Genomic DNA, 16,463 nt, shown 5'->3' with positions numbered 1-16,463 from the left:
TCCACACACAAACTGAAAACTGCTGAAGTTTTTCCATTATAAAGTTTGGCATGAACTTCATTTTGCACAGGCCTGTATCTTTAATTTGATAGCCCTCTAAAATATTGGAAAAACAAAGGTTAGGTAATTCCATTGAAAAGTTGATGGTTTCGAGGAAAACAGATCAGCATCGATGTTAACAGAAGAGATTACCAACTCTCAAACAGTGGCCTTCACTGCTCCAGTCACTGCTTAATGCAGTGTTTGTTCTTCTCAACTTCACGTTGTTGAACGTGTTAAAAGGAGGCTCTCGAGAGTATAGAGAATATTCTCCCAAAATGCTTCATTGTATCTCATAACCAGCTGCATTCACTGATTTTATTTTCTTGTGATCTTATTTGTATGTAACGGTGAAATCTGATGACAACTGTCAGTCGAGGTAGACATAACAAGTTGACCAAGTACAAGCACTGAAAGTGGCGCATGGGTTGCATACTATTTATCAAGGTCACGGCTGCCCAGGGGAGACACTAGTGTTGTTCGCTGGGAGCAGGCATAGTGCATGATGGGACAGAAGCTATTTAAAATAACTGTGAATATAAATGCATATCAGAAAATTGTCTTATAAGCTTGAAAGATGTTTATTAAGGAGCAGGCATCCTAATGAGATAAACATCTTAACCCCTTGGTTGATATATCGTTTCTTAACCTTCTGATTGATATTCAGTATCTGAAACCTAGAATCTGTCTAATAAAGAGGAACTGCCGTTTGCTTCGGATGTGCTGATGTTGCTGCACTGTTGCATCACAGGGCTGCAAGTGGTGCACACTGACTGGATCCTGGAGAAATTTAAACGTTGTGGGAAAAGGAAAAAAAAAAAGGGGGGGGGGGGTCAACTGTTCAACTGTGCCATAGAAGCAAATGTAAAGTCGTGGCTTATCTATCTGACTACTGTCCAGCTAACTGAGACAGAAAAGTCAAATATGCTGCTCATCAAATAAATAAAGAACTCAGTAAAGCCTGAAAGACAAACCACCAGAAAGACTGAACTACTTTCCTTGTGCACTTCGTCACTTCCTGCACGCTGCCTTTATGCATGGTGCACTTATCAAGCCTCAAGTCCCCAAATGTGTTTATTTGTTGTCGATGGCAGTGGAGCAGCAGTGCTGCCAGCCACCACAGCAGGCTGCTGCTGCTGCTGGTCTGATATGCAGTCTAATACTGCAGCTCTTTTTTGAGGGGGGGGGGGGTCCAAATTTACCCTCCTGCTGCGCTCGCACTCTCTACCTAAAAAAAAAAAAAAAAAAAAAAGCGCGTGCACGGCTGAAGGTCACTTAAATACACACACACAAAAAAAGGGCTTTCAGCCGCTGCGGTCCAATATAGCGCATGCGCGCTGCCGGAGGACTGCTACACAGACCGCAATATGGCGAGAATGCCTGGCAGCGGAGAGCGGGAGCAGGTGCAGATGCGCGGCCCCGGGAGAAACGTGGACGACGACGAGAAGGAGGAGGAAGAGGAGGAGGACGATCTCATCCGGGAGGTGCAGATCATCGGGGAAGAAGAGGAGGAGGAGGACGAGGATGAGTTCGACAGAGACACTATGGAGGTGGAGTGGGAGTCAGAGAGTGCGGCGCCGGACTCACAAGCGGTCGTTACGGGGAGGGAGGAGGAGGAGGACCCCCCGGAGAGGAAGCCCTCAGCCGGGCTCGGCTCTCACCTGGACGGGGATCCCCAGCGGTCGGAGCGCAACCGGCTGAGCGAGAACACCCGGCTGGCCACCCGCTACGCGGTGCGGATCTTCCGAGAGTTTCTGAGCGACAAGGCGCAAAGTCCGGACTTTGAAAGTCTGGACAAGGAGGCGCTGTGCGCGGTGCTGCGCTCCTTTTACGCAGAGGCGCGCTCGAAAAGTGGCCAGCTGTACAGCAAGTCGTCCCTCATCAGCATCCGCAGCTCGCTCAACCGCTACCTGAACGAGCCGCCCTACTGCCGCACCTTGGACCTCACCAAGGACCCCGAGTTGCGCAGCGCCAACGTGACCCTGGCGGCGGTCATCCGCAGACTGGAGGAGCAGGGCGCCGGTCCCGTGGTGCAGAAGCAGGCCATCGCCCGCTGCGACCTGCGCAAGCTGTACCAGTCGCCCGTGTTCGACACGGACACGCCGTTCGGTCTGCTCAACAAAGTCTGGTTCGAGACGTGCATGTACTTCTGCACCAGGGGCCGCGAGAACCAGCGGGAGTTGGAGGAGGACTCGTTCGGCTTGGCGGCGGACGACCACGGCAGAAAGTTCGTGTATTTCAAGGCGCTCGGTCCGCATCAGCACAAGTGCTGGTCCAAGAAGCGACCCGCCGACGTGGACGTGGACGTGCACACGCTGCCGCGCGTGTACGAGACGGGCACGGAGCAGTGCCCGTACGCCAGCTTCGTGCGCTACGTGGCCAAGCGCAACCCGCTGTGCCGCGCGTTCTTCCAGCGGCCGCGCGACCACTGTTGCGCCGCCGACGTCACGTGGTACGAGAACAAGGCCATCGGCAAGAACCTGCTGGGCACGCGGATGCAGATGTTGTCGCGCGCCGCCAAACTCTCCAAGACGTATACGAACCACTGCATCGGCGCCGTCTCCATAGCGACGCTCAACAGCGTCGTGGGTGCCGACGACGACGGGGTCGCGCAGCGCGCCACCCGGCAACCCGCACAGGTAAGAGAAAAAAAGAGGATGAGGGCCAGAAGAAGAAAAAAAAATACAGGAAGGAGATTTTGATTGGAGGCTAATTTTAAAGTTTCCATCTCGAGTTTTAAATTGAAATTTTGTGAATGAAAAAGGGAAACTGGCGAAAACGGAAGTACTCCACAAGGCTTGTGTGCGAGCCTTTCGACTTTTTTCTCCAAATTTCGCGGAATTTTGACTTTAATTGCAAAATTTTAGATTTCAATCTCGTTATTTTGACTTAATTCGCAAAATGTTCTACTTCAATCTCGAAATTTCTACTTTAATCTCGAAATTTCCACTTTAATCTCGAAATTTTGACTTTATTCTCAAAATTTCTGCAATTTTATTCACAAAATTTCAATTTTTATTCTCAAAATGGAAACTTGAAAAATAAATCTCTTTATAATTTTTTTTCCTCTCTTCTTGTGGCCCTAATTCTCTTCCGTAGGTTAGGAACCCAGGGCTGTTGTGTGTGGCCAAAGTGAGTTTGTCGCGACCCACGAGAGAGCCGACCGACGCTGACGAGGAGCCGTGCGTGAAGAAGCCGTGCACGCGCTCAGCAGAGACACCAGCGGAACAGCAGCAGAGGAGGGACCTCGCGCCCGACGTGCTCGTCCCATCTGCACAGGTAATGCAAGACTTTTTTTGTTAGAGCAACGGTGTCAAACTCAGGGCACCATTCAATCCTTTGCACAAGGACTTTGTTGATCTATGACAATAGATTTGCTTAAGTTGACAAATGCATGTCCAGAAAATGCTGTAAAACGCATGCCAGTCAGTCAACACAAAAAAAGTTGGAGAAAGCTGGAAAATGTAATCACATTTCAATAATATAGTTATATGTAACTCTGTCATCTTGTATTTCTTATCGCTCCAACTGACACAGGACGGTCGAAGCAGCAGCTGTATATCCAGTCAACAGCTGGTCTCTCTGTCTCCTCACGGATCCACTGGAATCCCCATGCCAGCCAAGCTCACCAAAACCACTGCACCTGTTCATATTGATGTAGGAGGACACATGTACACCAGCAGCCTGAGCACGCTAACCAAGTACCCCGAGTCACGGTCTGTGGCACCTATTGGGACACATTAAGTTCTGCAGACACACTGAAAGCATGCCTGCTTCACTCTCAGTTGGGGGATAAGCACAGGTTGTGGGACAAGATAATAACTTGGTGAAGGTTAATGTCCCGCTGAAATTTGTCCACTGCATTTGACTCATCCCCTGAGGGAACAGTGAGAAGCAGCGGTGCCGCACTCAGGAATCATCGGGTGATCTTAACGCCCAACTTCAACCCCAAATACTGCGTGCCAAGCAGGGAGGCAGTGGGTACCATTTATATAGTCTTTGGTATGACCCGACTGGGGATTGAACCCACAACCTCCCAGTCTCAGGGCGGACATTCTACCAATGAGCTGTACCGACTCAACTGTAACTCCCACGCTCAACCCCAAATACTGAGTGTCAAGCAGGGAGGCAATGGATAACATTTTTATAGTCTTTGGTATGATCCGGTTAGGGATCAAACCCACAACTTGCCAGTCTCAGGCCGGACACTCTACCACTGAGCTGTATGGACTCAACAGTACATCCCATATTCAACCCCTAATACTGAGTGCCAAGCAGGGAGGCAGTGGGTACCGTTTTTATAGTCTTTGGTATGATCCAGCTAGGGATCGAACCAAAAACCTACCAGTCACAAGGCGGACCCTCTACCACAAGACCACTGAGCTGCATGGACTCAACCGAACCTTCCATGCTTGACAGATTTTTAAGGACAAAACATCAATAAACATCTTATGGCCAAGAGTTATCTTGTTCCCACCAACCGAGTATACCTGGGTAAACTGAATTATCAAGCAGACAATAAGCAGCATTGAGTGAAGTGTACCCTCCTCAGTTCCTGAGTGGAGTCTGTCACAACCTCTGTTGGGCTGTTGTTTCCAATCTGTCCTATGACCTTTCATATAGAAAAGCACACAGCTAAATGTGTTTTTCTCTATGTTTGACAGGATCAGTCATTTGTTTGATGGGACAGAACCAATTGTGTTGGACAGTCTGAAGCAGCACTACTTCATTGACCGAGATGGCCACATGTTTCGCTACATACTGAACTTCCTTCGGACATCAACGTTGCTCATTCCAGATGACTTTAAGGTAAGTGTCCATGCTCGGTGCGCTTGGAACCCCAACAGAGTAGGGGCCAAAATGGTAAAAGTTGGTAACAGTTAGTAGCTACTGGAAACGCCCGCAAACCGGCCGGACACAAGTAGTGCTAGTGGAAACACGCACATTCAGGGCTCTACAACAAATACTCACTGATCACAGTCCGTGCAGATACTTTTGATTCTATTGGACTTGTTCTCAGGTGACATTTTTGTGATACTTTTGTTTGTGGGTCTTTGCAGGAATACTCTTTGCTGTACGAGGAAGCCACCTTCTTCCAGCTGGCTCCACTACAGGTTGCCCTGGAGCGCTGGAGGTCCACGCATGAACGTGGGAGTGTTTTTCCTGAGTGTGAGTGCGTCATGGTGCACGTGGCTCCCGAGCTTGGAGAGAGGATCAGCGTGAGCGCCCACCGAGATGTGATTGGGGAGGTCTTTCCTCACGTCAAAGATGCCATGTCAAGCTCTGTGAAGGTCACTTGGGACCAGGATTCCACACATGTCCTTCGCTTTCCACTCACTGGTTACTGCCACTTGAACTCTGTCCAGGTATACCAAGCAATCTTGGTTTCAAATGTCACGTTAGATTAAACAAGGCTTTTAAGTCTCTGTAAAAGATCGCAGACTGAATATTTGTAGATCTTTCACAACCTCTTTTCAAAACATAGATTCAGATCCACAAAAGTGATTGCTCGGCTTTTACGGCAGAAACATTATCAGGAGTCTAGATATCCTGTCCTGTAAAGTAGCAAATTTTGTGAAAATGTGTGAAATTTTTGTGACAACCACAAATAAGAACGAAGATGCAATTGTTAGTGTCTATGACGACCAATGAGAGGTTTAACGAGCTCCACATTACGTGCAAGCAAGATTGAGGACATCAGCCCCAAAAGGTCCGTGTGTGTGATTAATCTTTGCCTTGTGTTTGCAACTGCAGGTCCTGGAGCATTTACAGAGGAGAGGCTTCCGGATCACATGTTCATGTGGTGGTGGAGCGGATTCATCTCAGTTCAGCGAATACATTCTAGTGAGAGAGGGCAAAAGCAAGCCACAGCCCTCCACCCAAACCCAAATTAAGGATGAACTCAAAGACTGAGCTGAACAAAAATCTAAACTTGTACAGTAGCACCACACGTGGATTCTACTATCCAGGACATATCAATTTTTTTCACAGGACAACCTTCTGGTGAACCAGAGTAAAGTCACAAGATTGGAAGATTCGTGACGGGAAACTCGCCACTTTTAAGCTCCGCTATCTTCCTTCTTTCTCCAAACAAACTGAAACCTCAAATCACAGTTGGGGTCTAAATCATTGAAGGTTTCTCAGTACTTGACACTGAGCAGAGACTGGCACCGTCACCCGAGTCCTTTCTATGGTAATGATTCCCAACAGGACATTCCTCATGATTCTTCTCCAGAGCATATTGTTTCAGGTGGTTCATCATCAACGGTAGAAAAATTCTATCTTCTCATCACCGGAGGTACTTTAAAGTTACATTTTTAAAGGTGCCGTATAATCGCTGAACTCACGGGACTTCGAATCACTGTTCTAGTATAAGGTTTGACTTGGGATCCCCATCTTATAGACAACAAGATGGGGTCAAATCTTAAGTGGAGCACCGCTGGCCCCAAATGTTTCCCATCAGTTAATTTCCAACTGAATGCACATCACAGATAAAGACAACAATATTTATCATATACCGCACGTAGTGCCGTTGACTTCCTCCACAGAGAACCAGTTTCTAAACCTCTGCATCTCTCTGTGTATATATCTTTTCAATGTACTTTGAAATGTCTCATATATATATATAAACTGTTGCATAACTTACTTTAGGTACAACCTCGGGTTAATATTAGTAGTGATTATGCTAACACAAACACACGTCCAGCTGTGCCTTGTCATTTCTGACAAAAGTCTCACTTCTGCCGATGCTTTTCTTTGTTTTATTTTTCTCTTATTAGCAATGAACATAACACCATATGCATTACATGCATATAGCGACTTCTGTCTTCTCACTTAGGTTTTTGTTTTAGTTAAGTCCTTGTTTTCTTTGCGTCGGTTTTTGTTTTTGTCAGCGGTCCAAACTTTTGATACCTTATCAGTTGTACTTTATTTGCTTGCCAAACGTTCTTTTGTTCATTTAAGTATGCAGATGAGTTTTAGCAATCCAGCAATGTATTTTAGCCTATTATTAATAATCGCATAGTTCCGAATGATCAAAGTCATTCTTTTCGGTAATGAAAGAAGACCAACTTCCAGAAAAGGATAGAGGCTACAAACATCTGGAGACAAATTGCTGTGACAAATCCAAGGTTTTTAGTTGACGCAAACTCAAATAGAACTGCATTTACAATACTTGGCAGTAAACAACAACAGTATTTAGTAATCAATTTTTTTTTTTTTTTGGAACAGAACACAAATAAAGCGCCAGTACTGTTATTTCAACATTTTTTTCAACACAGTTATACTGATAAACTCACACACAGACGAAAAAAAGTGTGAAAAAGAAATCCAAAACTCTTGGGCATAAAACTGATTTACATTGGGTTTCATTTCACTGAATCCCAGTAGCGCCACAAAGTCAGAGCATTGCTCTGTAGAGAGTGAGGGAGCAGCGCAGGAAGTGATCCTGCTCCATGCACGCTAGCAGATCTCTCAGCATGATCCGAGTCACTCGCTGAACACCTTGTCTGGGCAGCAGAGTCACCTGGAAGGAGATATCAGCCATCCATGACATGCGCATGTGCATGCACACACACACAACCTAGAATGTGAGTTTCCAAAGAAAAAGGTCCCTGGGCACAGTGACTGAAAAGAGACACTGTAGCAGAGCGAATTGGTCTGACTGCAGCTGGGAGGGATCTCCATGGTCAGACTGGAACGCTGCTCATTGGCGCCGTGTTGATGCGTTTTCCCTTCAGTCTTAAAAAGTCTCCAATTACATGAGGAAAAACTGCTAAATTTGTTATTAGCGGCTCTTTAGGAAAAAGCGTCACTGGAGGGTCTGAAAACTTAGCCAAAAAATAGCAACAGAGTCGCAGCGTTGGCAACACTGGCGATGGAACCAATATGTTGCCATTATGAGTACAAGCAGAGTGAATTGGAACATTTGCGATTTTTGGCTCAGTTGGAAAAGTATTTCATTTGATCATAAAAGAGGTCAAGGAAGTGCTGTGGACGTGAAGAAGAAGTCAGGCAGCCGGGTCTGCTGGGTAATGGAGTTCAAACTCAGTAGGGAGGCCTTTGAAGAGTGCGCTCAGCTTTAAACCAACAGCCTGCAGGGCCGTGACTTTAACACACACAAAGAATTAAAGACTTTAACAGTCTTCACGTGCTGAGTCATGGAGCTTCTTGCCGTGACTCTGTTTGAGATTATATGCTAAGATTATACCAACATTTAAATCCCATATCAATGATAATACAGCACCGTCACTTCTGTCAGTGCATAAAATGCGTGATACAACAGACTCAGGACGTGCACACCTGTGCAGACTGTGGCTCCTATGGAAAATGAAACAGACCGACCTGACTCTCAGAGTGCTCCAGAGGTCTCTTCTTACGAGGCCCAATGGCAGCCAGAGCTGTGAGGTTGGCTTCTCTCTGCTGGAGCTGAGCTTCCTCCAGCTGTTGGAGCTGCAAAACACAAGACACGAATTAGAGATGACAGACGGAGTTGTCTTATTATTTATTATTGTACATATTATTATTATTGTTGTATTGAGAGAGAGAGAGAGAGAGATAGATAGAGAGAGATAGATATAGATATAGATAGAGATAGATGCATGGATACTTCACTTGATATGACAGAAAGTGGGCTGGCCTTTTATTTTGTGGAATAACTTTAAATTTGTGTGGTGACTTCATGAAAAGGAAACAATGTGGCTCCTGAGACTCCACCAGTTGAGAAGCACTGCTACAGATTATCCTCAAAAACCCTGCCCACCTCTTTGGCCCTTTGCCTCAGCTGTTGATGCTGAGGATCCTCGCTGTGAGAGCGACTCTGCAAACACACACACACAGAGACAGGACAGCGTCAACGACCAAATGCATGCGACCTCCTCGAAACTTGACCCGACTCGTCGTCGGCTCCACTTACTCTGGCCAAACGCATCATCCTCTCCCTCTCCTCTTCATCTTGTCTTTTCTTCTTCAAACTCTCCACTTCTCCAAAGAAACGAAGTTGAGAACGGACGTCGCTGGTTTTCTCGTGTCGCGCGTCTCCCTGTTTTCCGTGCGCACCGACGTGAGCCAACCGCTTATTATTTTGGTTTGCATTCATTTCACTATGGATGCCAACTCACCATTATAAAAAAAAGTCTTACAAACATGATGACTAACTCGAGCAGCTGGTGACATCACAATAATAAGGGACGCACGGACACTCCTTTTTTACAGAACGAGTACAGTATAAGTACTGCATTTCACTACTAACCGATACTGAGTACTTAAAAAGGCCATTACACATTATTGAATTACAGATGTTCTGTTATTCCACAACATCCCTCAGCATGTTTTTCTACAAGTTTCACTGCAGTACTACAAATACAAATTTAACATGAACGTCAAGTACATACATATACAACTAGTATCGGTGTCGTGGTATCGGCACATATTTTCTGAGCACGGGTGGAGTACTCAACTCCGGTAACGATACCGATACCCGGACTGGTGTCAGTACCAATACCACTACTTTGTTTGTATGATAATAACTCTACATTTTAGACATAAAGTCATTGTTCTTCATCTAATTAATCAGACAGCAAGATCACATGTTGGAGGAGCAACAAGTTCATCCCTATTTTTTTATTTTTTTATTTTTTTATTAAAGCAGATGTTGAAGTCAACCATGTCAGCGTACCTCCAGACTTGTCCTGCGGTGCAGTGCCATCACGGTGAGCTTCTCAGTGAGGCCACGGATGTACTCCTGTGTTGCATGAGAGACGAGCGCCACCACCTCTGGACCGACCTCAGTCACTCCCATCGCCTGGCCTTGGCACAGAACATCAGGCGCCAAAGAATAGAAAAAAAAAACATTCCAGCAATCTGAAGTTATGAATGAGTGCACGAGTGAGTGAATGAGTGAATGAATTAGCAAAAACAGGCTTTCCTAGAACGCACAGTGTGGTGCAGTAGTTACAAAAACATTCAAATCAATCTATGTACAACAAACAACCAAAGCAGGAGGGGGGGAAAAAAAGACGGTTTATATTGGTAGTTGTCATTATGGGCCGGTTTATAGATTTTACAGAGTGGTTTTCATACAAATCTTAGTCACACGAGTGACGCTTGACACCGTTAACACGCTAATGAATGTCTGTCTATCAACTCACGGTCTGTTTCTGCTGGTACAGTGCGTCCACTGTGCATGCAAGGAGAATCAATATAATAAGGTTATATTTTAACAGCTGTTCACATGTGTAGTGACCTTGACCAAACACTTCAGCTACACTCTTAACCCACCCTTGAAGCATTCAAATGTTTATTTATGCGACAGCAAAATAAAAGTTCATATATTGATTCATAACGAGCGTAAACAAACTGAAACATAAAACACTTCTTCAATCAAAGCACCCTTGCTTCCAGCTGAGCCTCTGCATAGCTACTGGTACCTGCGCGGAGTATCCGGCGCAACACAGGGTTGGGTGAGAGGAAGAGCTGGTCCTGGCAGGACTGGACTACAGAACCCACCTTGGTGGTCAGGATCTGGGCGTTCTCTTCCCTCAGGTTCACGCCAGCCATGAAGGCCACGTCGTTAATGTCGTCGTCCTCCCTGAGAGGCACAGAATGGAGACGAGCGTTGGGAGCGTCGGTCAAACGCGCCATGACAGAATTTTTTTTTAACACTTACTTCACAATCACGTCAATTCATATGATATTTGTGCACATTACTTGTAAGATCCTGAGTACTTGAAGGCTAATTTTGTTGGCTGAGTTGAATCCTGATGGAAAGGCTGCTGGATTGGTAGAGTTCCTATTAAAAAATAAACAAATGAAGAAATGAGTTAAAGTTAATTGGAGTCAGTTGTTGCTGCTGAAAAAAACTATGATTAAAGACGTTTTATGAGTTGTTGTGAATGTGACTGACGCAGAAGTGAACGTGTGAAACACTGATTAGATGGATGATTTAGTTCTGTCAATATCAAAGTACAAATGTCTACGCATAGGGAGTCCATAGGGAGTGTTAGATAAAACAAAGTGTCGACACATTTGACACAAACTTCTAGAAAACACCGTCTTTGTCACAAAGTGATAAATGCTGCAGTTTAATTAAAGTGGGAATGCATGATGTTTTTTCCAGGATTTTTTTGTTTTAGCACATAAAGTTAAGACTGTCATTGCTACGATTTTTTTTTTTTTTTACCAGTTTTCTTTTTTTTTTCTCTTACTGTTCAGCATCAGTTGGCGACCAGCCTGCAAGTGCGCCCTCAACAGCTCTGGAGTTTGGCCATGTGATTCATTTCCACCAAAGAAGACATCACTTCATTATTAACATTGGGCCTTGGGCCTCATCTTTCAAAATGCATGAGGGGTGGGGGGAGGGGGAGATGATACAGGACAATTTTAATTCTCCACATTTGAAAATACCTGCAGAGGGCTTCCCCGAAGGGAACCCTGCGTACTTTGAGTGAGGTTTGCCAGCTCTGGGATCTCTGGACTGTTCCAGGGTCGTAAACCCGGCTCTCACAGGAACTTCTAGGGGCTTCTGACTGACCTGCATCAGATCCGAACATGGCAAAACCAAAACATTTCCTGTTCTCTTCATATTAATGCAGGTAGACAATTACATAAATGTTTAGCAGTTTACATTTACAAAACGGGTAAGTTGACGGAAATTGCTTGTTATTCTATGAGAATGCACAAGAAGACTAAACCACATCAAATATGCACAGTACTACCCAGAAAATTAGTTGTATTCCCCCTTGTGTGAACTCTTCTGAGCCAACAACCCAAGACAGACTTTCTAAAGGCTCAGGAGCCTTTTGCAGGGGTTTTGGATTCTTTGGACTCTTTGAAGCTACAAAACTGAAGTTTTTCACAGTATTCTAATTTTCTTGTGTGAGTTTGAGGGTTTGTGGTTTTAATAAGCTGAAAATCTTAATCAACAAAGTTACAACAAGGAACTGCTTGAGATGTCAATTTGCGTGGAATGGCTCAATAAAATGTGTTTTAAATTGCCAAAATAAAACAACTCTTACTTGATATTCTCATTTTTCTGGTAGTACCTGTATTTACCTGCTGGCTGGTATTGAGGTTTTGTCTTGCGTCAGTTCCTGTTTTGCAGACAGAAGTTGAGGCCTGTTGAACAAATGATTTCGGGTCTGCAATGAGCTGACGCACAGCAGGGAGACTTTTCTGGAAAACAAAATAAAAAATACAAATTGTGACAATCGATATGGACGGACTGGAAAGAAAAAAACCCTTCAGATTCATTGAAGCATCAAGTGCAGTTGGTAAGTAGTCTAACAGCTGCTACACTTGTCTTAATTATGAGATGTGCAACAATCTTTCCGTTTGCACATTGCAAAAATCTGCAATTTCAAAAATATTCCACACACACACACAATACTTTGGCCTTCTAGTAAATTGTTCATCTACTAGCAAACAATCATATGGATCTTTAGTTTCAGTCTATCAACATGAGGCAGCGTACGCTGACGCAAGATGAAAATAACGGAACAGTTGTGTTGCTCTGAAAGAGGCGCCGTATTTGTACATTATTTCAAGGACTTTATTTGACAATGCGAATTTCCCCATATGGAGGCAGATGATTCTTGGTCTTAGGTGCGGAAAATAATTTTACAGCGGTCAAGAGTTTGAATCGTCAAGGTAAAAGAGCGTGCGGTCACCTTGAGGAAAGGCACCAAGCAAGGCTGCGGAGTGGATTTCAACTCGTTATAGAGTTGCTGTGTGAACTCTTCAGCTTCAATCTTTCCTTCCTGTGAGAATCCACAGGGAAGAGATAAAACATTTCAATTTTGGAACACCTAATAATTTTTTTTCACATTTCGGTTCAAATTTGAGTGAACATCACATCGGTCATAAAAACCCTGGACCTCCTTTCCTCTGAATCAGGGTGACGTACCAACAGACTCTTGACCAGTCCTCTCACGTTGTTCGCCATGTTGGGAGTCCTGGAGTCGCTGGACGCCAGCTTAATCAGAGTCACCAGGAAGTTCTTGCACTTCTTGACGCTTTCCAGGGTCTCCTGTCGTTGAAAGCCATCCAATAAACAGAACATCGCGCAGGCGTTTCCTTGAGGTTTCACAGTGGTTGATTAAGTTTATGCGGAACGGTAGTTTAGGCCAGGGGCCAAACTGTTGACGCTCACTTGACTGAAAGTGGTCGGTGGCTCCACGGCTGCTTCTGGGACGGCTGCCTGCAGGCGAGGCAGCTGGCTCCCCTGATCAGCCACAGCTACGAAGCTCTGGACGACGGAAGGTTTGGAGGCCACCCTGATCACCTGGACGACAACAAGAACGGCAACAGCCGCAGACGTTACGTCTTCATTCATCAGCCAAGTTCAAAACTGGTCATTTAAGTCACGTCACATACCTTCACGATAGACGTCTTCTGGCCTGGCGCTGGCTGGAAGGTAGGAGGGGCCGCCATCCTGATGACTGACAGCTTCTCAATGCTTTTATTCCCAGTGGCTGCAGGCACCTGAATATTTTGACAAGAGAGATATTTCTATAATTTCGACGAAGCACAATTGCGATTTGTAGGTGTTGCCATTTTAACTTGAAATGACCTCGTCAGGTGTAAATGCTAAAAAAAAATTTTAAAAATGTAAAAAAAAAGTGTTTCATGACAGTTTTGCGATGCATCTCTTTATGGATGCGTGTCAAAAACCACCCCGTGAGAGCGTCAAAATCTTTTGGCCATATTTGAGAGGTTTTTCCCAAGTTGAGCCGTTTCCATCACCATTTTTTTTTTATTGCCACACGCAAACTCCAGTATACACACACACCTGCTGAGCCACAACTCTTGGGGATTGACCTCCGACCCCTCTTTGAGGCTGCTGGACCTGTGCCAAGGCCTGCTGGGATACCAACATCATCTGACCACTGTCACTCCGGATCAACATCATACCTGCCAAAAAGCAGTTTAAGATTTCCTACTATTGAATTGCTTATATTTACTATTGGTCCATTTTCACATAGCAGCTGGAGGAAGCGAGTCATACTTACGGAAACCTACTTTTGACTGGTAGTGTATGTCAAGTCCAGAAACTATTCTATCAACAATGAGAGTTGAGGTCTGGGACTGGGCTTTGAACTGCTCACCTGGTGGTATGTGGATGTTGGTAGGGAGCTGTGGGGACTGGCTGGTAGACGCTGGCATACGGTGGCTCACAGTCGCCGTGTGTGCCGCTGCCGGCGTGGGCACAGTGATCATCACCGTCCTCACAGGAGTCGGGCCCTGGTACAGCGGCGCCACCTGGCTCAAAACGGCTTTCCTTAGCTGCGGCTGTCTGTTCGTACCCGGCGCTGCCACTTTAGTTATCACCACCACGGACGGAGAGGCCTGCAGACCAGACAGCGACACGGTGGAGGAGGCAGGCTGCTGACTGCGGACAGCAGGGACCACCTTGGCGACTGCCTGGTCCACCTTGGGGGCACCTTCAGCTGAGGTTGAGGGCTGCACAGCGGTGCCGCCCAAACACTTGGCTGGGACTTGGACCACCTTGACCTGGACGGGAGCTTCTGGCGATCCTGATGTCCCGCCAGGCTCCATCTCCTTTGGGATCAACTGCCACCTTCTCTGCAGGTGTGGGGGAAAGCAGACTGTCAGCTCTTTAACATGGTGCTTTAAGCGTTACTGACATGCCAGCTAAACAGTAAGTTCAAACGACGTCAGCCTTGTTAGTATTCCCCGCTGCGCAACCCTAATTAGCTGTAGGCTTACATCACACTTCCCTCAGCTCCTATTGGTCCGCCTCTTTAGACGCGCCCTTTTTGAAGCCACCCCAACTGATCATCTTCCTCTGCTTCTTCACCGGCCATCGAACAACCCACCTCCTCCCCTATCATGATTAAAATTTTCTCTGCAGCTCTGGTTCTTTTTCACGATGGCTCGGGCTTGCGTGGAAAGGGTGGGGGGGGACCCCAAGCCGAACCATGCCGCCAAAGCTAACGTGCTTGATTTTGTAATAAAAATAGTTAATTTCGACAAAGTGACCCTGTCTGAAATACCTTTGCACTGAACTTGCGCATTTGTAGACGGGCTACTTTTTTTTTTTTCTTTAGGTGCCTTACTGCGCTGAAATGAGCCGTTGCCATTTCACTGGACTAGCTACGTCACCAGTCGGACTGATTATCACGGTGGTAAAATGTGTTCCCTGCAGACCGCATAGCCAAATGAATGTGGCATCAACAAGCACATCTTGACGATAATTGTAGAAAGCAAAAGTACCTTGTGTGTGTAGCTAGGTCTGGAAACGGTCGCAATAGGGGCCCTTTAACGCCACAGTGAATACGAAACAAGTCGGAGGAACTACCGCAACAAGGCGAACGAGCAAAGCTGAAGACAAAATGGAAAATGTGACGATGTGGCGTTAACTGGAGTTTAGGTCGTTGTTCGAAAGTCTCAGCGGTATTAAAATACCAACGTTGCTGCTGCTCACCTGCTCTGCTGTGGTTCAATCACAACCGCCGGTGACAGCTGCTTCACAACCGCCAAAGCCCGCCGAATGTAGGGAAGAGCGGGACTCGCGCTGGGCTTAATGACCTCGGTTAAAAAAATAAAATAAAAAAAAACTACTATTTTTCAACAAAAACTCAAGTTTCAGGTCAATTACGGGGCTCGGCAGGTAACGGCCATGTGATTTTGCGACCAGCCAGCCGTCAAGAGAGGTATTTCGTGAAGGTGAATGGAAATGTTATTTTATTGATTAGCATCTCGATGCTAAGACGCTAATAGCTCAAACTTGAACTCGCGCAGATACAGCAAACCTCTAACTGTTCCAAACGCACGACTGTCTTCCCCGTCCTACAAGTCGAAAAATGAAGGACCAAAATAAGCTGTGACATAGAATTGTGCATGGTGGTTGAAGATGCTTGATAACCCAACACGTACTGTAGCGAAGCACAGAATTCCCCATTTAGAAAGTGTTGGAAGGCCACCGCCCCAAACCGTTATCGTAAGTGTAAATTGAACCAGATTTAACATGTTTGTGGTTTTGATTGAAATAATTAGAAAGCATCGGAAGGGTGTTGCAGTTAACATAAGACCTCATTAATTAAAGTTTTGTTTACAATATACTTTACCCAATAGAAGTTTGTAATTTATCAACATCTTAGATTTAAAATGGTGAACTTTCACAATTCATAAGAAAAACTTGGGGGGGGGCACCATGTATTTTATTATGTGACTTGCCATTATACGCTCAGCCTACAGGCAGTTACTGTTCTTTCTGGGGAATAATAATTTTATTTGTCTGATGTAAATTTGAGTGTGGACGTGACATTTTATATTTTTTCCCCCAAGTGCTTGCAACTCATACGTGTGTGCATTTCGAACTTTAGAATTTACTTCTCATGGTGAAATATAACCCCATTGCATTTGTTACTATGAATGATTCAGAAATAATTTCCAAATTAATGTAA

General features: G+C 45.4%; 2 protein-coding genes across 2 annotated transcripts; one reads left to right on the top strand and one right to left on the bottom strand.

Moving 5' to 3' along the window:
* The first annotated feature begins 663 nt into the window (after nt 1-663).
* Nucleotides 664-6,850, top strand: LOC142900926 (uncharacterized). Its single transcript, XM_076045551.1, has 6 exons — nt 664-2,678; nt 3,139-3,318; nt 3,577-3,755; nt 4,704-4,848; nt 5,100-5,405; nt 5,794-6,850. Exons 1-6 carry the CDS (start codon nt 1,407-1,409, stop codon nt 5,950-5,952), a joined length of 2,241 nt encoding a protein of 746 aa, XP_075901666.1. The 5' UTR covers nt 664-1,406; the 3' UTR covers nt 5,953-6,850.
* Nucleotides 6,851-7,150: 300 nt separating this feature from the next.
* On the bottom strand, nt 7,151-16,396 carry LOC142900996 (transcription initiation factor TFIID subunit 4-like). Its single transcript, XM_076045645.1, has 18 exons — nt 16,390-16,396; nt 15,482-15,617; nt 14,142-14,614; nt 13,826-13,947; nt 13,411-13,518; nt 13,187-13,318; nt 12,941-13,063; nt 12,705-12,794; nt 12,091-12,210; nt 11,443-11,569; nt 11,244-11,291; nt 10,747-10,828; nt 10,467-10,627; nt 9,716-9,846; nt 8,954-9,079; nt 8,801-8,857; nt 8,383-8,490; nt 7,151-7,564 (listed from the first exon to the last, which is right to left on the bottom strand). The coding sequence occupies exons 1-18, from the start codon at nt 16,394-16,396 to the stop codon at nt 7,439-7,441; spliced, it is 2,277 nt and encodes a 758-aa protein (XP_075901760.1). The 3' UTR covers nt 7,151-7,438.
* Nucleotides 16,397-16,463: the final 67 nt, after the last annotated feature.

The sequence above is a fragment of the Nelusetta ayraudi genome, unplaced genomic scaffold, assembly GCF_046127955.1.
Source record: "Nelusetta ayraudi isolate G7.1 ecotype Tasmania unplaced genomic scaffold, CSIRO-AGI_Nayr_v1 ptg000084l, whole genome shotgun sequence".
In the NCBI taxonomy this organism is placed as follows: Eukaryota; Metazoa; Chordata; class Actinopteri; order Tetraodontiformes; family Monacanthidae; genus Nelusetta; species Nelusetta ayraudi.
This window is presented reverse-complemented; position numbering and strand designations above follow the sequence as displayed.